Genomic DNA, 25117 nt, shown 5'->3' with positions numbered 1-25117 from the left:
TCGAATGAATCAGTATTTCCTGATTCCTGATCAGTATTTTATTTTTTGCAGCACTTGCGTCATCCAGCATGACAGAGACCATGTCTAATGAAGCAGTATCAGCTCCTCTGCTATGGAGTGTTTTTTTTGCACTGAGCAATTTGGTACGCCACCTTATATGATGCTAACAGTGCTCGCTGATTTACTGAAGTAGCATTCACAAAGCGGGATGATTGTTGGCAATATTCGGCACGTTTTCGCTGAAAAAACTCAAGCGGCTGATCAGCGTGATTGGGGTGTAATGTCTTTCAGTGACGCCTTAATTTATTTGGCTTCATGCTGTACGCTGCCAACATTTTTAGACACAGTAAACATACCGGTCTTTCCTCGTCTCCCACCGTAGTCACAGTGAAGCCAAGCGCTACATACGCGTCGTCATATTTCCTCGTCTTAGCTTTCGGGAGACTTACGTTTGTCTCATTATCTCCGTCTCTCTCCGCCTTTCTTTTCATCCCTGTTAAATATTTTTCCATGGTGTCTCTTAAGGGTTTGTTATCTGCACTTCATATCTCCTGCTCTGTGCTGTGTGCTCTTGTTCAGTGAAAAAAAAACTACTCCCTGCGGCAAAAAAAAGCATGTTCCCCGGGGTCACACGCGCCCCCCCCATGGCATCGCTCCGAGCCCCCCCAGGGGGGCGCGCCCCACTATTTGAGAAGGACTGACTCTAATACCAACACTCCTTGCTTGGTGGGCAAAACAACGAAAAAACGCCACCTGCTGGAGGGAAACAGATTTCCCGCAGATTTTGGCCTTTCTCTTCCTCTCTTACTTTCACTTTGACGGCTACTTTTACTTTTATATTCTAGTAGGATATATCTACGCCTTGAATTAGACAGCGAAATTTAGAAAACGCTGTGCTGCTGAACAAAAAATGCGTACCCTAGTCTTTCTCCATGCCTTTGCACTAGGTAAGTTCAAATTTCATGTTAGGGCTAACAAGTCTTTATGTCCTCCCTTACAAAAAAAGATTGCAGTTTTGAAACTGCAGTAACTTCAGTCGACTGTGGTGTTTTTACGCAGTAATTGCAAAATATCTGCAGTGTACTGCAGTTGAATTTCAGTTGTACTGCACTCTAACTGCAGTTATATTGCAAATTTACTGCAGTAAAAAAAAAAGAAGGTTATTTTGGATGCAGTATTTGCAGCATACTGCAGTTATACTGAACTCTGACAGCCATCTTTTTTTCGTAAGGGCTGTCCATCAAGATTCGTTTTGACATTTTCCTTCCGTTTTTCCAGTTTGCGTACACAGCAGGATTATGAAGGATGTTGAAAATATAAGGTCGATATGCGGCGAGGATTCGGTTCTGAGATGTAAAGCAAATTCTGTACCTGGGGTCAAGTACCGGTCAGTGAGGTGGTACAAGGTAAACTACTTTGCGTTACTCTTTTCCAGGGCAGTAGTGTGGCTTGCTAACGCTGACTAAAGCCCTGGATCAGAGTCCTCAGGGCTGGTATTGTGCCGAAAATCCCCCGCCTGGCAGAATTCTCCCCCCACCTTCGCGTTCTTTATTGCTGCTACTTGCTTGCTTTCCTGCTCTTCACTCTGTTGTCAGTTTAGCCTACATTTCACCCGTACCTAAATCCGCTACTGATTTGTATTAGTCTATAAATAAATCTCTTTGCCAAAATTCGTCATCTCTCCCATGTCTTATTCGACAAGTACTTTTTAAAGTGTAAGGATAATAATTCAGCCATAGTTGTTCTGAAATGTTTATTGCTTGCCAACATTTTACTCCTATGTTTAATATAACCCACATACATTAATTATTAATTTTGGTTGCCTATCCTGACGTGAAGTTTGTTCTATAGAAAGTATTTGACTCTGATGTGTTCCACAGAAAGTATTTGACTATAGTCACAAAATTAATGAAATGATAAGGGGGGAGAATTCTGACTGGGGGGAGATTTTCGGAACAACATTTGTTCGCTCATTATAGGCAGGATTAGGCGGATTGATGAGGGCGACATTTTCAGAGCTAAACTGACCAAAACACACCTCCAACAACACATACAACCTCACATAATTATGAGACACCACATTAAAATAGAGACACCAAACCATCTTCCACATGTTCAGGCTATCCTAACTTCCAATTCTTAAAAACTTCATCTATAACTATACACATTTGCACAAATTAGCACTAAATCACTCACCAACAGTAACTCTTGAACCATTCATGCTAGATACACCAAACCAACTTTCACAGGTTTAGGCTATCCTAACTTCAAATTCTTAGAAGTGGTTAACAACTATAACTATATAAATTAGCATAAAGCAACTCACCAACAGTAACTCTTGAACCATTCAAACTAGAGACACCAAACCAATCAATACATTTTTACAGCTACCTACTTTTTCCAACTATAACCCGTCATTACCATTACTACTGCAGTCAGTACCACTACACTAACTTATTTCAAAACCATAGTTTAAAACAAGTTAGCAAGCACACCACATTTTCTTCAGGAAATGTACATTTCCAGTATTGTAGATTGCCTTTGTCTAGCCACTTAATCATATCAATCTTCGTCCACTCTTTCTTCCATCTACAGATAGCAGAACTCATAACTTTTATGATTCCCAGACAATTTAACCTCAGGTTTGTCTCCTGCTGTCTGAGTTAATTTCAGCAATTGAACCATGGAATTTGATTTGACTACTAGACTATCTGCCTTTTGTTGTTTTTCTGGAGATCTTTGGCTGCTCACACATAAGTGTCTCATACTAGTGATTTACGATCTGTGATGTCCTCAGTCCTCATTGTAATCATCATTATTGAAACTACAGCACTGGCTCCAGACCAGCTGTCAGGGGCATAAAGTAACCTCACACCCTCTTCTTCCAGCTGGGTGAGGAGCCCTATAATAAGGAGTCTGGTCTATTGATGAAGAGGCTATCACCTAACAGCACCACCCTATGGTACGCAGGCCTGGAGCGTAAAGTGGAACTTTTGGCTGATAATTCTTTTGATATCTTCCTGCCCAATGTAACGGCTGTTGATAGCGGGAGGTACAAGTGTCTCCTGGCAGCACCTGTAGGAGAGCAGAACCAGGAGGGCCAGGTTCACCTCAGAGTGACAGGTGAGTGTGTTCTATTCTCATTGTGTGCTTGTTTTGGTATGTAAACAAACTGTATATTGCATGTGGATGTTTTAAATTGGACCCCCAGAGAGTTCCTCTGTGCTGATATATACTCTTTTAAAGTTTCCAGTGGTGCTCAAGGATTTGTGTATTATTTTTTTATTTCCAGGTTGCCTTTACAATAAGTCCACAGACCAATCAGAAAGCAATACCATCCTAGTTCTTTCCATTGTGGGGCTTGTGGCAGCATTGCTGATATTCACCATCAGCTATGTGAGTTGTCCACTATCCTCTCATTCAGTGGTGATAGTTTCAATGTATTTCATTTAAGGTTTTTTATTTTATTTACAAACACAATATTATTTTTACCATAGGTAACCGTTATGAATATGTTACCACCAAGGATCAAGAAGAATCCACAAGAACAACTTCTAGATGCACCCTTTGAGAAGAAGGATTTCATGTTGATCTACACTCCGGGGCCAAACTGGTCAGGACAGGCTTCCAAAAAACATGTCTGTGTGTGAGAGCCTGTTCTGCTAGTTTGGGCTCATTGTATACTTGAATGAGGAAAGGCAGAGAAAGAGTAGTGCACTTTTGAAGCTGAGCAAGGAGCCAAAGAGTCATGTCTACTTTCCAGAGAGTTCACATCTAGAGCAGATGGAGGCTGTCATGTTTTGTCATTGATTATCATGTCTTGTCCCTGTGCTTCCCCTTCTATTCGTTTCCCTCTGCTGGTCTTATTAGGTTCTTTCCCTCTTTCTATCCCTCTCTCTCCCCYYCCCTCTCTCCCTCTCTCGCTCTCTCTCTCTATCGTTCCGTTCCTGCTCCCAGCTGTTCCTCATTCTCCTAACTACCTCATTTACTCTTTCACACCTGTCCCCTATTTCTCCCTCTGTTTTCCGCTTCTGTCCTTGTCGGATCCTTGTTTGATGTTTGCTGTTCTGTGTCCTTGTTCCGCCCTGTCGTGTTTCCGCCTTCTTCAGATGCTGCGTGTGAGCAGGTATCTATATCAGCTACGGCCTGCGCCTTCCCGAAGCGACCTGCAGTCTGTGGTCGCGTATCCAGTTGTTCCCCTCTACTGCCTAGAGGATTTCAGTTTTCCTGTTTGACTTTACCCGAGATTATATCCAGGATTATCGTTTTTGTTATAGACTGGAATAAAGACTCTGTTTCTGTTAAGTCGCTTTTGGGTCCTTATTCACCAGCATAACAGAGGCAGACAACCCTCTGTCCAGTCCTGTAGAACCAAGGCTTGGTTTTTCAAAGAAATTAAACAGAAACAGTAGCCTACACCCTTTCTGATAAATTGAAAGTATCACGGCCATTATGACAACCTTACACAGAATGAAAGTTAAAGTGAGAGCTTAGTCTTTAAAATAAAAGAGAGACCACGGCTCCCCACCCATTATAGAATCATTAAGTTAGTAAGTGGTGGCTAAAATAAGAGAGGTAATTATGACAAAAAAATAATAGGGTGTGTTTTGTTAGAATGCAGTGATAGTGTTCTATTGTAATTAAGGTATAGCCATGCAATATATCATATTCTATTGCAGTGACTGGTGTGAGCCCCTGGTTGTGATGGATCCCTGGGTGTGGACTAAGATTGCAAAATAAATACAGCTTTGGTCTACTCAAAGGCATTTCAATATCTTTTATTTGAACGTTACCGATAGGCATACATCAATTACAAGCTCTTGTTAAGCTTTTTGGTTGGATGCAGTACGGCATGAGCGCCACCCTTACCAGCCAGGTGTCTATAACACAGCAATGCCTTTTTTTATTAAGGTGGGTGTATCCAGCATAGGTTTCCTTTGCTGGAAAAAGTTAATCACACATAATCTACCATGTTTCAACTGTTTAAAGCAGTGTCTGCATGTTATTTGTAAACTTTTATTAGATACCCTTTTTTAAGTCTTACTATTACATTAATGGTTTGGTGTGCAGGCTATGAAAAAAATGCCTTTGTTGAATGCATCTATGTAGGCTTGTTGAATGCATCAATGTAGCCTACCATACATCTGGCTGAGACAAAGGCAAAATAGTGCACAACCAGAAAAAAAAAACTTAAAATACACATACCTTCTAGCTTAACACTCATTAGGCATAGGCAATGGCAGCTACTTACATTTGCTATTCCACGTGTAGTTGTGTTTACTGAACTTTCTAATACTAATTCATTATCCTTTTTGTTGTACTAGCTACATGTTATGTCATTGTATGTTGGTTATTACATGCTGACAACAGCAGGATGTTTTGGGGGGGACTATGTCCACAGTTGAATTTCTCCTCACTGTGCAATATACACTGAACAAAAATATAAACGCAACATGCAACAGTTTCAAAGATTTTACTGAGTTACAGTTCATATAAGGAAATCAGTCAATTGAGATACATTCATTAGGCCCCAATCTATGGATTTCACATGACTGGGAATACAGACACGCATCTGTTGGTCACAGATACCTTTAAAAAAGGTAGGGGCCTGGATCAGAAAACCAGTCAGTGTCTGTTGTAACCACCATTTCCCTCATGCAGCACGACACATCTCCTTTTGCATAGAGTTGATCAGACTGTTGATTGTGGCCTGTGGAATGTTCCGCTCCTCTTCAATGGCTATGTGAAGTTGCTGGATATTGGTGGGAACTGGAACACGCTGTTATAAACGTTGATCCAGAGCACCCCAAACAAGCTCAATGGGTAACATTTCTGTGAGTACGCAGGCCATGAAAGAACTGGGACATTTTCAGCTTCCAGGAATTGTGTACAGCTCCTTGAGACATGGGGCCGTGCATTATCATGCTGAAACATGAGGTGATTGCGGAGGATGAATGGCTCGATAATGGGTCTCAGCATCTCGTCACGGCATCTCTGTGCATTCAAATTGTCATCGATAAAATGCAATTGTGTTCGCTGTCCTTAGTTTATGCCTGCCCATACCATAACCCCACCGCCACCATTGGGCACTCTGTTCACAACGTTGACATCAGCAAACCGCTCGCCTACACGACGTCATACGGTACAGTTGAAACCGGGATTAATCTGTGAAGAGCACATTTATCCAGCGTGCCAGTGGCCATCGAAGGTGAGCATTTACCTGCTGAAGTTGGTTACTACACCAACCCTGGTGAGGACGACAAGCACACAGATGAGTTTCCCTGAGACGGTTTCCGACAGTTTGTGCAGAAATTCTTCAGTTGTGCAAACCCATAGTTTCATCAGCTCTCCAGGTGGCTAGTCTCAGACGATCCCGCAGTTGAATAAGCCGGTTTGGAGGTCCTGGGCTGGCATGGTTACACGTGGTCTGCGGTTGTGAGGCCAGTTGAATGTACTGCCAAATTCTCTAAAACAACGCTTATAGTAGAGAAATGAACATTAATTTCTCTGGCAACAGCTGTGGTGGACATTCCTGCAGTCAGCATGCCAATTGCACACTCCCTCAAAACTTGAGACATCTGTGGCATTGTGTTGTGTGGCAAAACTGCACATTTTAGAGTGGCTTTTTATTGTCCCCAGCACAAGGTGCACCTGCGTTATAATTATGCTATTTAATCACCTTCTTGATATGCCACACCTGTCAGGTGGATGGATTATTTGGCAAAGGAGAAATGCTCACTAACAGGGATGTAAACAAATTTGTGCACAACATTTTAGAGAAATAAGCTTTTTGAGCATATGGAAAATTCCTGGGATCTTTTATTTCAGCTCATGAAACACGGGACCAACACTTTACATGTTCCATTTCTATTTTAGTTCAGTATAAGTAGCTTTTTTAAATGTAACCTTTATTTAACTAGGAAAGTCAGTTATGAACAAATTCTTATTTACAATGACTAGTGCTTGACTTCGATTAAAATAGATGACGGTACTGTTTATATTTAGGTGCAGGAACTGTACAATACCTTTGAGCTAATATTTTATGAGGTGCAGGACCTCATGCAGTAGAAAATCGGAGGTGCTGGTACTCAGTTCTGGTGAGCTCCTGCCCAAGTCAAGCACTGCTTGATACTCAATATATTTGGATAAATTCAACTTCTCACTTGTCCAGGTTAATTTACAATCATGAATTTTAGATATGCAAATAATAAACCAGATTGCCTGGCTGAGTAGCTGTTGCCATTTATCACTATTCTGGTTAAATAGCTGTTGTTTCATGAGCCATGTTACTTTCTTTTAAGTTCGAAGCGTCGACATGAGCAATACAACTGCTCCCTGGTGGTCTAGTGGTTAGGATTCGGCGCTCTCACCGCCGCGGCCCGGGTTCGATTCCCGGTCAGGGAACATACTGTTTTCCTTTGCTCTGAACAGTTATTTCTGTACTTTAACAGTTTGCACCAATGTTCTCTTTATAATGCTATGTTAATTTTATATCAGTGTAGGCTGCTGAGGGGAGGACGGCTCATAATAATGTCTGGAATGGAGCAAATGGAATGGCATCAAACTATGTGTTTGATGCATTTGATACCATTCCACTGATTCCGCTTCCAGCCATTACCACGAGCTCCTCCTCCCAAATTAAGGTGCCACCAACCTCCTGTGAATTCTGGTTAAACAATAAGGATTGAGCCTTGGGGTACTCCCTTGGTGACAGGCAGTGGTTGAGACAGCAGATTTTCTGACTTTATACACTGCACTCTTTGAGAGAGGTAGTTAGCAAACCAGGCCAAAGACCCCTCAGACATCAATACTCCTTAGCCGCCCACAAGAATGGAATGGTCTACTGTATCAAAAGCTATGGCCAAGTCAATAAAAATAGCAGCACAACATTGCTTAGAATCAAGGGCAATGGTGACATCATTGAGGACCTTTAAGGTTGCAATGACACATCCATAACCTGAGCCGAGAAATCAGATTGCATACCAGAGAGAATACTATAGACATCAAGAAAGCCAGTCAATTGATTATTGACAAGTTTTCCAACACTTTTGATAAACAGGGAAAAATAGAAATAGGCCTATAACAGTTAGGATCAGCTTGATCTCCCCCTTTGGCAATATGCTACAATCCCCCGAGGTGCCTTATTGCTATTTTTATTTATTTATTATTTAACTAGGCAAATCAGTTAAGAACAAATTCTTATTTTCAATGAAGGCCAACACCTGCCAAACCTGGACGACGCAGGGCCAATTGTGCGCTGCCCTATGGGACTCCCAATCACTGCCGGTTGTGATACAGCCTGGATAAAATGGTTACCAACGTAATTAGAGTTTTGTGCTGCAGCCTGATAAATCATGATATCAGTCTGATATATTTTTCATTTGATGCTGGATATTACCGGTTTCCATCTACAATAATATCAACAGTTGTCGTGGCCGAGTGGTTAAGGCGATGGACTAGAAATCCATTGGGATCTTCCCGCGCAGGTTCGAATCCTGCCGACAACGTGATATTTTTCTCCTGTGGTTGGCAATGCCCAGGCGTTTACATTATATCATAGATATCCAGTATCTGTTATTGTATCACTACACATAAATCGCTAGCTACACGGTATCAATCTTTACCTACTTGAAATGAGGTTACGTCTGTCAATCAAGCACTCCTGTTCATGACAACAGTTAATAACCAGCAGTACCCTGAAGCTATGGCGGACGATTTGGACGAATTGCTAGATGAGGTTGAAACAAAGTTCTGTCGCAATGTTTCGTTGACGCCACAACTTCAAGCTCCCTCAGATTTATCGACGGCTGGGAAATGTTTAACGCAAACTGGGAAAGAGAGAAAACACCGGTGCGTAGTAAAATGCAAGTGTTAACAAGCTAACGTTAACGATAGCTAGTACGGGGGAATGGACTAACGTTAGCAAGCAAGGTTAGCAAACCAAGTTGTTGACCATAACTGACGCAATGGAAGCTTATGCAACGTAACTAGCTATGTAACGTTAGCTAATTAGTTGCAAACGCCAGCCTTCCTAAAATGCATTGTTATTTCATCAAGCATGTTAGCTAAATCATGTAGTTAGGTAGGAAACGTTAGCTTGCTAAAACTGTTCCTCGCTTCACACCGCCAGCACCACTGACGATACACCCAGAAAAACGGACAGCGAAGATATAGATGCCCTTCTTGAGGACATACTTGACGATGACTTCGATTCCCTTGAGTTAAACGTGAGTAAATAACGTCAGCTACTCCGCCTTGCAATGTTGAATGCTGTTTCTTTTTTTTTTTTTGCTAACAGCATCTACTGTCCAGTAGTAGCTAGCTAACGTTAGCTGGCTGGATATCACACGTATGTATTAGCTAGCTATAATTAGATAAATACAAGGCTATGTTTGATTGTTTTTAGCCTGTTTCCAATGGGAAGGTTGCCATCATCTTTGTCCTTCTGACTCCAATGCATTAGCTAACGTTACATTGCAAAAGGGCTGTCCCGTAGGTAGTCTCATATTTGCTTAACTTTACACATTTGCAGACTGGACAGCTTCCTAAAACGACAAAGACGAAGTCATTGCCACAGGCGTCAAGAAAGTAAGTTTTCTAATAATCCTTTTGAAAAAGGATTTTCACTATTTCATGCGAACATAGTTAGTTGTCCTGTCCAAGTAGTATATGTAGGCAGTTGTCGTGGCCGAGTGGTTAAGGCGATAGACTAGAAATCTATTGGGATCTTCCCGCGCAGGTTCGAATCCTGCCGACAACGGGTTGTTTTGTGTTGCAGCCTGTTGAATCATAATATCTGGTTGTATCATTCTGTCAGTGGTATACTGCAAAAAGGAAGATGTGTTCATTATTATTGAAACTCAGTAAATGTTATCTAAGACATCTGTATATCTCTGTTACATGCAGTCAATGTAATTGTATGTTTTACAAAATGGTAATTCACGGGGAGCCATAAAATCTAGTAGTGAGCCTTTGGTAAAGCATGTATTTGATAAAAGCTCTCTTTCGATCCCCATTTGTTCTTATGTGAGCAGGTGCTGCCCAGTTTTCCTTGGTGGAAGCTCGATTGCAAATGGTGTAGGAACAGCTGTTTCACAAAGGTAAAGTGCTGTTTAATTGTAGTGCAGGGATCATCAAYTGGATTCAGCCGCGGGCCATTTTTTTTCTTGAGCGGATGGTCAGGAGGTCAGAACATAATTACGGATAATTAGTAAACTGCAATTTGACTGCAAGAAGCCCAAACAGATATAATATTTAACTACAACAGACTAATATCAAACCTTGCTTACATTTGTGTATGATCACATACTGTATATCTCTATATTATGCGTGGGAATTCTTTGGAACAGATTTCCAAAATTAAAATCACCTGGTGCTGATTTGCTGGTGTTTTTACAGTCCAACAATAAAAGGATAAAATGTATTTATTTATTTATTTTGCTCAGAAAACGTGCGGGACCAAATAAAATCACCTGCGGGCCGCCAGTTGGGGAACCCTGTTGTAATGTTAAGTGTGTGCGTGTGTGCGTGTGTGTGTGTGTGTAAGCATGGATCACATTTTAATTTGACTCACTGTTTAACCTGTGCTGACAGGTCGTGTGATCAGCTGAGATGTATCTCCTGTGACTTTCGGGTGGCCATGTTTGACGATCATGAATGGGACCCCTCTTGTGATTACCTCTTCTTCAGGTGAGCCTACTCTCGTTGGGCCTGATGTATCTTTATGGGGTAACAAACTCTTTGAGGAATTTAAATATTGTTATTATCTTGAAACAAGTTGGAAGTTGATACAGAAAACCAAAAATCCCAAATATCTCAGATTTGAACAGAAGAGGGCAGTGTAAACTTCCTTATTTTGGGACTTCGTGAAAATAAACTGGAATAATCTTAATTTGATTCTTAATGTAAAATACCTTTTAAATAGGGATTATGACTTTCACCTTGATTGATATCCACACTTTCAGAGAAACAGGTAACCTTTTTCCAAAAAATATGAATACACAGTGGTTTAATTGAAAACTTTTTTTAACCGTGCTCTGAGATCGGTGCATGGCAGATAGGAATTTCATAGGACAACTGGTACTAGTAGATGGAGACTGACATTAGAAAGGCAGTTAAACAACACAACAATGCCACCTTGGGTGCCTCTCTGGTTCAATATTGTGTTGTTTCACTGACAGAGAGCTTGCCCATGATGACAAAGACTGACACTTAAGCTTAGTTAATGAAGTGAAGTGGAAGACCTCATAGCAGTAGCGCTGTAAGTATGCAGGCGTGGGTATTTGGTGCTCTTAACACCAAGACAGGAATTAAATTCTTCTAGGCTACACGAATTTGATACTATTGGTGAGAGTCAACTTGAAATGCAAACTAAGAAAGAAAATAGACAGAAGGGCTGTGCTCAAATGGGAGAAAAACATTTTAAAATAGAAAAACAACGAAGGCTATCGCAACCACAATGTTGTTGGTATTTTGGTGCAGGTAAATTATGGCACTTGGAGTAGCATATACTTTGTGAACAGCCTCTTTCTTTCATTCGAAAATATACTTTAGCAAGTGCCTTTACATTTTTGGGGAAATTTTCCATAGTGTAGGATCGCAGCAGCACAGCTTTGTTGAATCCAGACTTTTGTGTTGACAAAATGGAGGTAGTAGGCCTAGTGAAAATCCAGTGCAAGAACAGCGAGCAAGGAGTACTCACAAGACCCTACCACGTTGTTGTCTTCCTAGAGCATGTGCAGTGGGTGATAGAGTGAGTGATACGTTCCAAGCATGTGGGTTTTGCTGTCGGTGTTATCACAGCAGTGAACTAATTATCTGTTCTGGTGGACACTTAGGTGGTTTCAGGCTTTGTGCTGGAGTATAGAGGTTTTACTAAGTTGCTGAGAGCCCAGGGCTCCTCTACAAGACATGGGGATTCATTTATCATTCAAATGTACTTGTTAAATGCAACATAACGTATTGTGCAAATGATGCTTCCACCCAGATTAATTCCTTCACCTGTAAATTGCAGGTTAACTCTTGAATATTTGTGATGTTTCCAATCATTCCACAATCTTTCAGGGGTTCTTGGAGGCTGGTTTTGTTCCATGCACATGACCAACTTAAATGTGAAGTACTTTGTGAATTTAGTACTACTTGTCCTATCTATAACTCTACATACTAATACTGTGAGAGATATTCACCTACTGCTCATTGCTTAGCTAACCAGCCTTGCCTCGTTGTATCTCTGCAGGAACAACATGCCAGACTGTCAGAAGCTGCGGGCCAAGCTGAGGAGAAGAAAAGGGGCGCGGGCGTACGCCTGCCAGTGTAGCTGGCACTCTGCTCGAGACCTCACTGACCTGAGAGAACAGCACCAGCTCAAGTGGGTCTGCGGGAAGCATGAAGTATGACAGCCTTCTCGCTATCTCACACACACACATCACTTTGCAGTTACTTGAAAACCAATGTCCTCTTGTTATAGACATCCCAACACACAGTTTTCTGCCTTGAGAATGATGTAGGTCTTTCTCTGCATTACATTTAGTGTGTTCTGGGTTTAAAGGTAAATGAACAAGGTAGGTCTTCTGCTATCTTTAGAGATGTGATTTTAGCTAGCTCAGTTTTAAGAGCAGGTACAGTATATGCCAGACCATACTTGTGTGAAAACGGTACTTGGGAAAGATGAGGCGAAATTGAATGAGTCTTTTATGTAAAAATACATTTAAAAAAAATAGTAATGAAGACATTCCATTATCTGGTAGTATTTCATATACAATGCTGTTACATGCTTTTCTGTAGCCTTTCCTTCTCGGTCTTAGTTTCTAATTCCCCTGTCCTTTTGTTTATTTCCTCTTCTGTCCCTTTGAGTGAAATGCATTCTGTTTTAAGGGATTTCTGATCTTACCATTCATGTATTGTGTATAACATGAAGGTGAGGTTAGTGTGAAGTTAAATGACGCAAACCTTTCCTGATGCATCTGTGTTAGACATTTAGACAAACATTAAACATTAAAGCATTACTTCACTCTGGCAGTCTAGTAGTTGATACTTTATAAATGAATCATAATCAAATGAAGTAGTCTGTGGATAGTTTATTATATATCTACTAATTCATTCATCATTAGGGAACCCCCCCCCCCCCCCAAAAATAAGCTTAACTTCCAAAGACATTCATTTGTTGTGATAGCCCGGTCAGAAGTAGATATTTTGGATTGCAAAACGTGCTCATATTATGTACAAAACATCTGCATATGCGTTTATACACTAGGCTATTCACATCAAGTCATAGTTGAATTAATGTTGTATGCACTTAATTTTTGTTGCTTTTCTCCTTGATAATATTAACACAATTGAATTTCAAGTTTAAAAAGTTTGATTGACTGTGCTTTGTGTGGCTCAGGTCACCATATGAATCAATATCAGTGACAGTGCTGTTTGTTCACAATGCTGGTCATTCTGTGCAGTGGAGAAGCGAAGGGGGTGAAGACCGTTGGGCCAGTAACCGAAAGGTCGCTGGTTTGAATCCCCACGCTAACGAGGTGGAAATTAATCTGTCTGTGCCCTTGAGCAAGGCAATTAAACTTAATTGCTCCTGTATGTCTTTCTGGATAATAGCATCTGCTAAAATGTAAATGACTCTGTTTTATAGTTCTCACTTCACTGCTATGTTTGATGAAATGCTAGTAATTTGTTATGTCATCGTAGTCACTGTCAGAAAGAGACTGGTCCGGGTCTTCTTTCACGGTAACATCACCAATCCCCTCTTCATCTTGGACTTCTATGTTCTCATAAAGCTCAGAGGAAGATGAGCTGCTTGAATCATCTGTATAAAAGACTCACATTACCATTTACATACATCCACAATAGGCTACATGTTTTAAGCAATTTGCATCTACAATACCTTCAGAAAGTATTTACACCAATTGACTTTTTCCATATTTTGTTGTTACACAGCCTGAATTTAAAATGGATTAAATTTAGATTTTGTGTCACTGGCCTACACACAATACCCTATAATGTCAAAGTGGAATTATGTTTGTAGACACTATGTGCAATAATAGTGTTCAACATGATTTTTGAATGACTACCTCATCTCTGTACCCCACACATACAATTATCTGTAAGCAGTGAACTTCAAACCGATTCAACCACAAAGAAATTCAAGGTTTTCCATTGCCTCGTAAAGAAGGGCACCTATTGGTAGATGGGTAAAAATAAAAAAGCACACATGGAATATCCCTTTGAGCATAGTAAAGTTTTTCCTTACACTTTGGATGGTGTATCAATATACCCAGTCTCTACAAAGATACATCCTTCCTACTCAGTTGTGGAAGAGGAAGGAAACCACTAAGGGATCATTCATAATTAAAATTCAAATATTTCTAAAAACATGTTTTCACTTTTGTCATTATGGGGTATGTGTTTTTAATTTGTTTTATCCATTTTGAATTCAGACTGTAACAAAGTGGAATAAGTCAAAGGGTATGACTACTTTATGAAGGCAATGAACATTACAGACAGTACATGACTCTAGAATCTACTGCACAGTTGTGATCCGTGTAGGGGAATACAGGTACTTGGTGCCGCCATTGAACATGCCTTTATGTCAAGGACTAGGCTTAATCTTTCTCAAGGGAACCTACCCTTAATCGTAATGCATCAATGTTTGAACATTTTAATCACCCCTTTGCATTAACGGCATAGCCACAGCAAATAGATGAAATGAGGGTGCTGCAGCACCCCCTAATAAATTGAAATTAAGTCATAAATAATTCATACAAATCAGAATTAGTGAACTAGGCCTTAATTACTACTATATGAGCAGAGAAAAATATTCCTCTTCACTCACAGTCGCATAGCAGCCTAGGCCTACTCCCAACTGAAAGCCTGTGACTTGTCAATGTGATTTTGTTTCACTGAATCTCCATCTGTATATTTGGTTAATTCTCTGGCTGGGCAAATAAGTAGAGGTGGTAACTCGTCTATTTGTTTGCTCATCTATCACTGATTAGAAACATTTAGCATGCAATAATGTACCTTAAATCAAGCGAAGGCCTATTATTATGCTCAATAGCGTATAGGCAACTCCAAAAGCCTGCAGAGGTGAAATATGAACAGGAGACTCATGCTTTTGAAAATATAGATTGCTATTATTCTCTATCAGTATCATGATGAAGATACTCTCAATGTAAGACCCTACGCCTACTCCCTATCAAAGTGGAGTGAGGGTAGAAAAGAGATGAAACATGGATCAAAAAAGCATGGGCTTGCCTTGGGCTCTGTTTCAAAATCACTCTTTTTTTTATATGACAGCACTTCCACACGTTGCTGTGACGCAAGTTGTGTGGGAAAAATATGATGTATTTTATTCTGTTATATTTCATTATATTCTCAGCCTACTACAAAATATATGTGTGTTGACTGTGATCAGTGTAGCCCAAGTGTCTTGTCTGTTTAATGAACAAAATAACTTGATTTTATATGCATGGCACAGCCATGTAGCATATCGGCTGCACAGACCAGTAACATCATTAAACTCAAAATATGCCATTCTATTATTTTGAAAATAAATTGTATTGGTCCTATAATGTTTCTTAGGACCTGCCAAAAAGCTAATTCATTATGGATTTCTTTGTGATGGTGTATATTTTATTTATTTATTAAAACAGACATCCACCCACATCTACTCCCACTCCTAATTATGCCGGCATGTGCACGGGAGATATAAAAGGCTTATCCCGGCAAGAATGTGGTAAAAATGGGACTGTGTGAATTGGGTTCTAAAAAACATTGCCAGATAATAAAAAAATGACAGGCAAAATGCCGTAAAGTCTGTCTATAAAGGGTATTAGTGTCTGTAATCTAATTGACTCTGTCATTCTGAGGTGTAGCTCTCCGTAGCTTAATGGCAGATTAGAGTGAAAAACAGAGCCAGGCAATTTCCTCCATCTGAATGAGGACAGTCTCTTCCGCTCTCTCTCCCTCCCTCTGTTGGATTCAAGCATGTGCCTGCCAGAAATACTACCCTTTCCATTATTCACTGTGATAGTAAATCTGGCGAAAACTAAAGGAATTAAGTACAATTTAAATCCTCACAGATGTTTATGCCCCATACCCAATGGCTCCATCTGTCAGACTACCTTAGTTCTTTGAATTTAGTTTTGACACAACTTGAAATCACATTGGCTTATAAACTTAGAGAAACCTTTGAATATGATTTGTTCTGTTTCTTTCAGGGATTACACCGGTGGCGTCAAATTAATTTGGCAGGTTTTGAAACACAATATGACACCAGCAAGGAGACTGAGAATTAGTCTCTGCAGGGAACATTACACGGTTCAATGGAAATTCTGTCCACCTTTGAAACACACATGCACAGACTCATCAGAAATGTATCAGGTACCTTGATTTTGACTGCTCAGTAGGTGGCAGTTACTGTTCACAGGCTGTTGCTGATCCTGGTGTGTACTGGTTGATTGCACAGGGGAATGTGTATAGGTGTTCTCTGAGGAGAAAATGTGAAAATGTGCTCCCTGTGAAGTAATTACGAATCTACATATTTTCTCCCAAAAACTTTCAAGACAATACTTTCATGTACTGTTCTGTAGTGCAAAAAGCCTTTGCTGTTGTGTCTACCCCATTCAGTGTTTAGACACAGCCAGATGAATTGTGTGTTGTTGTTCCCCTGATTTTGACTTGAACGGACCTGACTGTAGATGCTGTTCCACTGCCATCCCCACGTTGTAGTAGGATTCCCCTGATGATGTACTACTACTCGATCCCAAGGATGGCTCTCTTCCACAGATCAAGTCTGTGAGGGCAGTTTCTCTCAAATCTGGACCTGGGTGGTTAGCATTCCACACAGTTACTCTGTTATCGTTGATTAATGAGAATGGATTTCATAGATGCACTGACTGACTCCACAAAAGCATTTTTGGACTACAATTATTTTATTTTTTGCAGCATTTGTCGTTGAGCATTTTAAACTGACCTGAGTCTAGCAGCTCCTTCCCCTGTGTCTCAATGTTCTCATAGCATTCCCCAGAAGAYGTGCTGGATGACACCAGCGAATGCACTGGACATACAAATGGTTGTTAGTGTTAGTATGTTACAATAGGGCTCTTATTCAACTTTTCTGTCACCATGGCAAGTTTCAGCAAATTATAACTTTTCTGATTCCTTGTCCTGCAAACGGTTGTAGAAAAGTCTCAGATTTTAAGTGGACATTATGTCCTTAGAAGAAACCTGTCGGACATGGACACAATATGATCATGGTAAAAATCTGGTTCACTCAACCCGACAGTAACTTACGACTTTGGGTGGCAGGGTTTTTTCTCTCAATGCCGTTGATTGTCTCAGCAATAATATTATATTTCTCAGGAGCGTCAGAAGTCTCTGCTGTCTGCGTGGTTTCCCATGGCTCTCTGCTTGTGCTTACTCCATTGTCAAGGACCCTGACTAATGAAAACATAAAAGAACATTTGGTTGGCACTGTGAGCAAGTCCTTGGACCACTTTCTCCCTTAATAGCCATGTGTCACTTCCCATCTTTTTTCTTTTAGAATTGCACTATTTATCCAAAACTATGAAGATGAACTGACCAAGTGCAGTAGCCATGGCAACAGAGGGTTGGTCATTGAAGTCATAGTTTTCATAGTCAGAGTCACACAAGGCGTCGGTGTCATTCTGAGAGGGTTGTTGGGAAAGGTACTGTGGAGCTGCATGAAAGGCCACATAGAGAAAATGTATTCTGACAAATGGGACACTTGAACTAATAAGACATTTCCTGAAATTGCAAGTAACTAAAGGGCACAGAGATGACAAGTGCATCGGTAGGAACTCACTGTAATCAGCTGTGTCTGTGGTGACTGTGAGGAGGTTGACTCTCTCCCCTCGGTCAGTGTGTTGAGACTGGATGGACAGCAGACGTCCATCTTGTCTTTGGTGAACCAGAAGTGCTAGTAATGAAGGGAAAGTTTTGCCTTTGAAACTTCTCTTTACCGAAGCTAGGATAATAGATTTGTTGGCCTTTGATGTTGGACAAGAAAATAAGGACAATACATCTCAAAACCAATTAAATATTTTAATTAGACCACCGTCACATATGACACATATTCAAAGCATTATCATCCCTGTGAAATAAAATGTGCTGCTTTTTTAAGTTGGTGTGAAAACAACACTGGTGGTGGGACTCGTTAATGAGCAATCAACCAACCCAGTGGTATGCATACTGTTCCAGTTGGGTGATTTCCTTTGTGTACTGTATTGAATCACATTGCGTTGTGTTGTTGTATTATCATACCATTGAGAAGAATATGTAATACCCTTCAGACAAAGCAATTTCTCAGTGTTAATTACTGCTCATTGATGATAGCATGTTTGTTGTTCTGGTGTGAACAAATGGGAAGAGTGACAGTTGAGTATGAGGCAATGAAAGAGAGAGAAAAACGATGACTCACCAGCTCTCCTCCTGTAAGACAGGAAGAGTGAAGCATTGGAGAGGAGTGTGAGGAGGAGGGCTATAGACAATGCGATGCAGCCCCAGACAGCAGCTGTGGGAGGAGAGGACCAGCTCTCTGCACTGGTGACTAGTAGAACTGAGCCTGCTGGAAACAAGAACAAATCATAGTGCAGAGTACAGACTAGATAACAAATTCTTCTTGACATGTTCATATGAGCAGAGCAGRCACTCTTGKTGTATTATTACACASATGGAGGGTCATGTGTGTCAGCATCTATTGAATGTACCTGTGGTTGAAGTCTGGGTGTTCTGTTCTGCTGTCTCGTTGCCTGGTTGAGATGGAATTCCTGTCAGGGAAATGGAAAAGTCCTAGAGGTGTTAGAGAACTAGAATGTATAAGAGATGCATGGCTCACTTCTCCTGAGTGTTCAAGGCACTCTTGTTTGAAAGACGGGGAAAAGGTTTGTTTAAAAAAACATTTGCTCAAAAATGTAAAATCCAAGAGGAGTTGTGTTTGTCCATCTGTGTATCTAATGATCTACTGAACCAATATCTGACTCTTATTCAAAAGTTAGACATTGCAGTCAATCATTTGGCAATTACTGCAAGGAATGTGTGTGTTTTTACTTAAAAAATGTACTTGAAATGTGTAGGACTCACAGATTGATGGATGTAGCCTTTTGAGTAGGCCTACATAATTAACTATCACTTGAGGTGTTCGAAATTAATCGGAAACATGGTCAACAAATGTGCTGGTTGATAAAATACCTATATTTATGGGAAAGATGTTTGAAAAGGGTATTTTGTTCTTAAATTATATTGTAAATTGGAATGGTAGAGTTATGTCCTTCGTGGAGTTATCAGAATTGTACGGGAAGGTCTGCTCAATCCAAGAGTACAACCAATTGATTACAGCATTGCCCCAAAAATGGAGGAGGCGGGTGGCAGTGGGAGGAGGTAGGGAACTGGTCTGTCTGCCCAATATAAAGGAGAAAATATTCTAAAATAAGTAAATATTTTCTAGAAATAGGCATGGAATAATTGATGAGACAACCCATATTCAAGAATAGCTTGATATATAAATCTCTGGCGGAGGAATAAAAATAGCATAAATAAGAAAGTATACCAGTTTCATTTGAGGACCAGGATGTTGACAACTGTGCCATACAGATTGCAAAATAGTTGGGAAGAGATTTTTGATGTACCGATTCCATGGTACAGGGTGTATGAGTTGATATATAAAACAACGCAAGATTCAAGACTTTGTGCTTTACAGCTAAAATTGTTATATAGAATTCTTGCCACCAACAATAGACCATTTATTTTGGTATTGCCCTCAGGTAGTTTGTTTCTGGTCTCAGGTTCAGGAATGGCTGAAAATGCATAGCATTGATCTAAAACTGATCCTAGAAATAGTACTGTTAGGAGATCTGGAGAGACCGGGTCAGTCAATTAATAATATACTTAGTAAAAGTATTTATCTTCAACACGCAATCTGTAGATTCTATTCGATTAGATAGATTGAAATTGTACGTTAAACATCATAGCATAGTTGAAAGATATGTGTTGCGTAGAAACACGAAGGACGGATGGGATGGGCTGAGGGAAGCTGAGGGTTGGTATGTGGAATTGGAGACAAGTGGGAGTGGAGTTGCTGGGTGAGAGAGAGAATGATGGTCAAAAGATAAAGGGAAAAAAAGTCTAAATAAAACATAATAAAAGTACATTTGAATGACACTAAGTGCCAGTGTTTTTACAACTAATGTCGGTTTGCCTGAGGCTGATGCCTTGCAGGTGTTTGTACACATGCATATACACAAATAAACACATACAAGAACACACACATACATGTAATAATGCCAGACAATCACACAAACATATAAAGTAGGCATTGCTGTTATGATTTCAGTTGTTCTTTATGTCCTTTGTTTTAAATTTAATATAAAAAATATATATATTTGCATTGTTGCTTGCTGTTTTCTTCTGTCTTTTCCTTTTTTCTCTTTAGTTATCTTGGTTGTTGGTGCATTGGGGGGTTCTTGGGGGTGGGGAATGGATTTATTATTTATTTTATTTTTCTTCTGGGGGGCTGTGGGAGGGGTCTCGAATGGTTAAAGGACAGCTATTGGGGAACTGTGGGGGGATCTTGGAGGGTTCTGGTTTCAGAAGATTGTGATCATGAAAAAGGAAACTATGACATATTTTATATCACTATCATGCACACGCACCCTCACACATAAGGATGGCTCTGTTGCGGAAAGACTGACACATGTTTGATAGTGTCTTGATGCTGTATTGTTTGTCCTTCATGTTCTAATACTTTAATGTTACCCCTTCCTTGTGTTTTTTGTAATAAATAATTATAAAAGAACAACAACAAAAAAACATGGTCAACAAAAAAAATGTCATTTAGATACAAGATTTAAAACCCATGGAAGTGGCGAACAACTGTTGTCATGTTGAGATCAAGGCCGTTTGGATGTTTTCTCACCAAGGAACTCTTGAACTTGGCTCCCAGGTTGAACATCTTTCATTGAGGGTCTTCCTCAGACAGAGCTGTTGCGACGTGCTATTGACATGGTTTGTCTACTTTCTGAGTGACATGCATTACTTAGGCCTGTGTGTTTTTGTGTTGCCTGTGTGTTTCTTTTTTTCCCTTCCCGTTAATGAAAATAACAATAATTAATATGCAAAGCAGCTGTCTCTTTTCGGCTTATGACCTCTCACATCACCTGATCGCTGCATTACTGTAGGTGGATTTGAAGCTTGTTCGTCAGTATCAGTGCTGAGTGTGACTGAGACTCTGAGTGCTATCCATTCAGACACACTGATAAGATCACGAGCCAAATCATTCTTGATTCGCAATCATCAGAACCCTGATTGTCGACAGCGTTTAGCGTGCTGAAAATCAGCGCTAAGATGATGGGGACTTGGTTCGCCACCAAGACACCGGATGTTCAATCATGGTAATGTGTTTTACATGTTATTACTGCACTATCCATATTCAGACCAATCTAAGGAGAATATACAAACACTATGTTACAACACAACTTAGCTTCCATTCACGTTTAAAATGTCATTTTTAAATGACATGATTGTGAATACAGTAACTGACAATGATAATATTATAGCTGCAGGCTTACCTGAACAAACCACTGCAGCGTCCTCTTTGTGTCCACAGTCGTTGACTGTCCCCATGGAGGGACACTCCCATAGGTTCCTCTCGCTCCCYCCACAGTTCACCTCRTCTAAGAGAACCWGRCCAACACCCGCTTCAAAGGACCCGTCCTGCCCGCTCACATTTAGGGCAGAGCCACAGCCCAATTGAGCACAGACCACGCCCCCATCTCTCAGGTCCCAACTATCGTCACACACCGTTCCCCATTTTTCCTCTCTCCACAACTCCACCCGTCCYTCACAGTGGTGTGAGCCTCCAGCCAATCGCACGGCCTGGTGCCCTGAGGAATGGACAGATCAACCAATCAGTTCATAGATCATCAGWTAACCTCGATAGAAGCTGGGCCTCACTCAGGATCATTAAAAAGCAGCTTGAAAATGGAAGCGTGCTGAAAGGAGGAACTTGTTGCAAAGCGTCCACAAAACACTTGGAGAGCAACCCATATGATGGCTTTCCATTGCATGCAATTTGCAGGCGTTACTGCAACAACGTGTTTGTGGTTGCTCAAGATAAATTGTGCCGATCCAAGCATAAGCTTTGCAATGAGGGTCTTACCACAGATTATCTCAGTCAGGTTAGAGCAGTCTGTGTATGAGAGCTCTGTACAGTTCTCCACCAGTAGGTCTCTGTAGACACACTGGCTCAGACACGTTGAGCTGGAGTAGTTTAATGTAGCTGTGCCATTCTGTCTGCGCTCGTACACTGCCCCGCAGCTCAGGTTGGTACATATGTCCTCCACCACTTTGGCCCACTCTGCAGACCCAAGGTCAAAGGTCACTGGCCTCCACAGCCCTTGATGGAGCACCTCGACAACCCCAGAGCAGTGCTGAGATAGCCTGGGGGGGTGAGATATGGCTGGAGGGATGAAGAGATGCAGAATCAATATGAGAGTGAAATACAGATGACTGTTTATATTTCCCCATGTAGTGTAGCCACATGTACAGTACATGTTATACAGCATAATACACACACATACCCAGACACATTGAATGGCCTAGCTGTTTGTTGGCCTATCGGTTGCTGTGCTCTTTGCAGACGTTCAGCAGAGCAACCACATCCTGTGAGTCATGTCCTGTGGAAATGTCACAGGGTGGTGAATTCGAAGGGGGACACTGAAGTCGACCAACCTGATTCCAGAAACACCACTGGACCAAATACTCACAGTAGTTTCAAACCAATGGACACAGGAGCCTTTGGTACTACATTTCACTCTTCAGTCTTCACTTTTTTCCCTGTTTAAAGGTGGTGGAATTGCACTTCATGTAACTCTGTGTTGTTATGTGTCGAACTGCTTTGCTTTATCTTGGCCAGGTCGCAGTTGTAAATGAGAACTTGTTCTCAACTAGCCTACCTGGTTAAATAAAGGTTAAATCTTTTTTATTTTTTAGGTTCAACAAATAGAGAATGAAAACCAGGTTAGTGTAGTATGATTATAACTGAATAACTGATTGATAGTATTTTTCTTAAAAATCTGAATCCACTGGACCATTTGATATCCTCTATGACACGAATGACAATTGACCCATTATTTTCTTATTTTAATTGTATGTTTGTGTGTTAGAGAGAGCATGTTTGTGTGGGATGTTCCTCCCATCATCATCACGCATCATCATCACCCTCAGAACAATGAAAATATCCTCTCACTATGGCTTAATTGCTGGTGACCTGTATCATTATAGTAAAAAAAAAAAAGCCTTTGCCTCATCTCATTTCGATCTCAGTATAATGGCTTGTGAGCAATCAAGTTCTCTGCAGGATTGTTGCTTGAGGTTGTGTCTCCTCCCTCTAAGAAGCACACAGACACCTTACCCATTCATCCCTCTATTTTAGCACCTAGCAATTTGACTGGATGGGCACGAGGGATTGGAATTTGGGGTTTAGGAAGGAATGGGGGGGGGTGGTATTCAGAGAGTAAGATCGATGTAGATTGCAGTGGCCTCCGGACCAAATAAAGCTTGATTGGAGGCTCGGGTTCTGAGGATCTTTTTAGCATAATACCAACCATTTAAATAAAATTGGAACTCACTTAGATTGGATGTCTTCTGCTCATCAGTCTCTCTCGACCCAGAGAAGTTCCCCGGAACAGAGTGGTCTTTATTTAGAAAGGCTGAAATATGACAAACAACAAACTAAACTAAAATAAATGATAAATTATTGTAGTTATGCATAGATGGGAATATTCATGCCGCTGTCCAATCAGTTATTTCAGCCTACTTTGTGTTAATGCTATATGAAGCCCAGGGCACGCAGCAGTACATCACAAAAAAGTTATTGAATTTGGCTCTAATCAGAATAATCTTTTTCATTTTGTAAACTGTCTGTTGGTGGTATTTCAAGGTGGCTACACAATAGTTCAATTAGAAGGATATAATATGGAGTCCTTAAATCACTATATTTACACTGGTTTTCATAACAGCTATTATCAACTGCCTCAATTGGTCAATTTAGTTGTTAGATGGGTATTCAATTAATAACATCTGTGGCTCATTGTTGAATTAATCAATGCAGATCATGCATCATCTTTGTGAAGCAAAATAATATTTTGTTCATGCTTTAACCCATGTCACAGCTCTCCTCAGAAAGCAATGCATTTTGAACTATCACTTTGTTTATGTATCACTCTGTGACAAATTAGTGATTCATACAAAAACTATTACGCTTCAGCCAATCATTGTTTACTATGGTTGGTTGATTTCAATTCCCTGCACTTTTATGTTGCGTCAAGCAGTCTTTGAATTTTAGCTAGCTATTGTTCGATGAATCGTATTGGCTGTTGCAGTAAACTCCTTGCTTTGGCAAGTAAAGTAATCCTCTGTAAGATTATGCAGCATTTAGCCTACACCTAATTGGCATCACTACGGTCAGACCCTTTATGTATGAATATTTTATTATTTGCTTGAACACACCAACACGTGCTGTCAACAAGTAGAATGAAACGCCATGCACTTGTTTATTCAGACATGAATAAGAAGCAAACAGAAATGAATTAAAAAATATGGTGATGTAGAAGCATAATAAAAAAGCAAATGTGACTCCACTGCCAACTATTTTGATGTGCATATCTTTAGTATTCATACAAACAATTCTAAAATACATTTGATGCTGTGTTTGATGTACATAGAGTACAACCGTCATACTTTCCATCAAAAGAGCCGCTGAAGATAATAGAACTGAATACAATCTAAGCAGAAATATTAGATTAAACTGTGTTACCTTGAGAGAGGACCAGAACTGGCAGAAGTATTGCCGTCCTGAACAGTTCCATCTCCCAGAAAACAGTCAGGCCGGGGTCCTTTGAGCATACTCCTCAACAGAAACAACTTTGTTCTTTTAATATTAATAACAATCAAATGAGAAATAATGCACGTTACTGATCTTATCATGAATCAAGCAGTGTGCTATATGTCAGAACTTGTGTACTCACTCTATTTCTGTTTGCACTGCTGCAACTTGTGGTTTCCATGAGCATCGTCTTTGACACAATATCAAATAGGC

At 40.4% G+C, this 25117-nt stretch overlaps 3 protein-coding genes and 3 non-coding genes across 9 annotated transcripts; 5 read left to right on the top strand and 1 right to left on the bottom strand.

The window, feature by feature from the left end:
- Positions 1–753: 753 nt before the first annotated feature.
- On the top strand, positions 754–4766 carry LOC111965055 (CD83 antigen). Its single transcript, XM_023989034.2, has 6 exons — positions 754–947; positions 1279–1406; positions 2889–3123; positions 3293–3396; positions 3498–3789; positions 4342–4766. Exons 1-5 carry the CDS (start codon positions 911–913, stop codon positions 3648–3650), a joined length of 657 nt encoding a protein of 218 aa, XP_023844802.1. The 5' UTR covers positions 754–910; the 3' UTR covers positions 3651–3789; positions 4342–4766.
- Positions 4767–7332: 2566 nt separating this feature from the next.
- trnae-cuc (transfer RNA glutamic acid (anticodon CUC)) lies at positions 7333–7404 on the top strand. Its single transcript has one exon. It is a non-coding gene; the product is annotated as a tRNA-Glu (tRNA).
- A 1021-nt stretch (positions 7405–8425) lies between these two features.
- Positions 8426–8507, top strand: trnas-aga (transfer RNA serine (anticodon AGA)). Its single transcript has one exon. It is a non-coding gene; the product is annotated as a tRNA-Ser (tRNA).
- Positions 8479–13014, top strand: cfap418 (cilia and flagella associated protein 418). Of its 2 annotated transcripts, none has more exons than XM_023989031.2 (6): positions 8479–8850; positions 9131–9227; positions 9533–9588; positions 10032–10100; positions 10594–10689; positions 12236–13014. In XM_023989031.2, the coding sequence occupies exons 1-6, from the start codon at positions 8669–8671 to the stop codon at positions 12393–12395; spliced, it is 660 nt and encodes a 219-aa protein (XP_023844799.1). In that variant the 5' UTR covers positions 8479–8668; the 3' UTR covers positions 12396–13014. The 2 variants fall into 2 exon arrangements, with proteins under 2 accessions (XP_023844799.1, XP_023844800.1); XM_023989032.2 differs by having other exon boundaries at positions 8482–8850; positions 10035–10100.
- Positions 9679–9760, top strand: trnas-aga (transfer RNA serine (anticodon AGA)). Its single transcript has one exon. It is a non-coding gene; the product is annotated as a tRNA-Ser (tRNA).
- Positions 13015–13656: 642 nt separating the features above from the next.
- On the bottom strand, positions 13657–25117 carry LOC111965053 (T-cell differentiation antigen CD6-like). Of its 3 annotated transcripts, none has more exons than XM_070443965.1 (14): positions 25047–25117; positions 24836–24942; positions 23649–23729; positions 22178–22477; positions 21588–21902; positions 18732–18791; positions 18443–18589; positions 17828–17941; positions 17585–17701; positions 17296–17442; positions 16976–17059; positions 16691–16825; positions 16388–16489; positions 13657–13807 (listed from the first exon to the last, which is right to left on the bottom strand). In XM_070443965.1, exons 2-14 carry the CDS (start codon positions 24885–24887, stop codon positions 13665–13667), a joined length of 1797 nt encoding a protein of 598 aa, XP_070300066.1. In that variant the 5' UTR covers positions 24888–24942; positions 25047–25117; the 3' UTR covers positions 13657–13664. The 3 variants fall into 3 exon arrangements, with proteins under 3 accessions (XP_070300066.1, XP_070300067.1, XP_070300068.1); XM_070443966.1 differs by having other exon boundaries at positions 18443–18586; XM_070443967.1 differs by lacking the exon at positions 17585–17701.

The sequence above is a fragment of the Salvelinus sp. IW2-2015 genome, linkage group LG6.1 (assembly GCF_002910315.2).
Source record: "Salvelinus sp. IW2-2015 linkage group LG6.1, ASM291031v2, whole genome shotgun sequence".
Taxonomy (NCBI): Eukaryota; Metazoa; Chordata; class Actinopteri; order Salmoniformes; family Salmonidae; genus Salvelinus; species Salvelinus sp. IW2-2015.
This window is presented reverse-complemented; position numbering and strand designations above follow the sequence as displayed.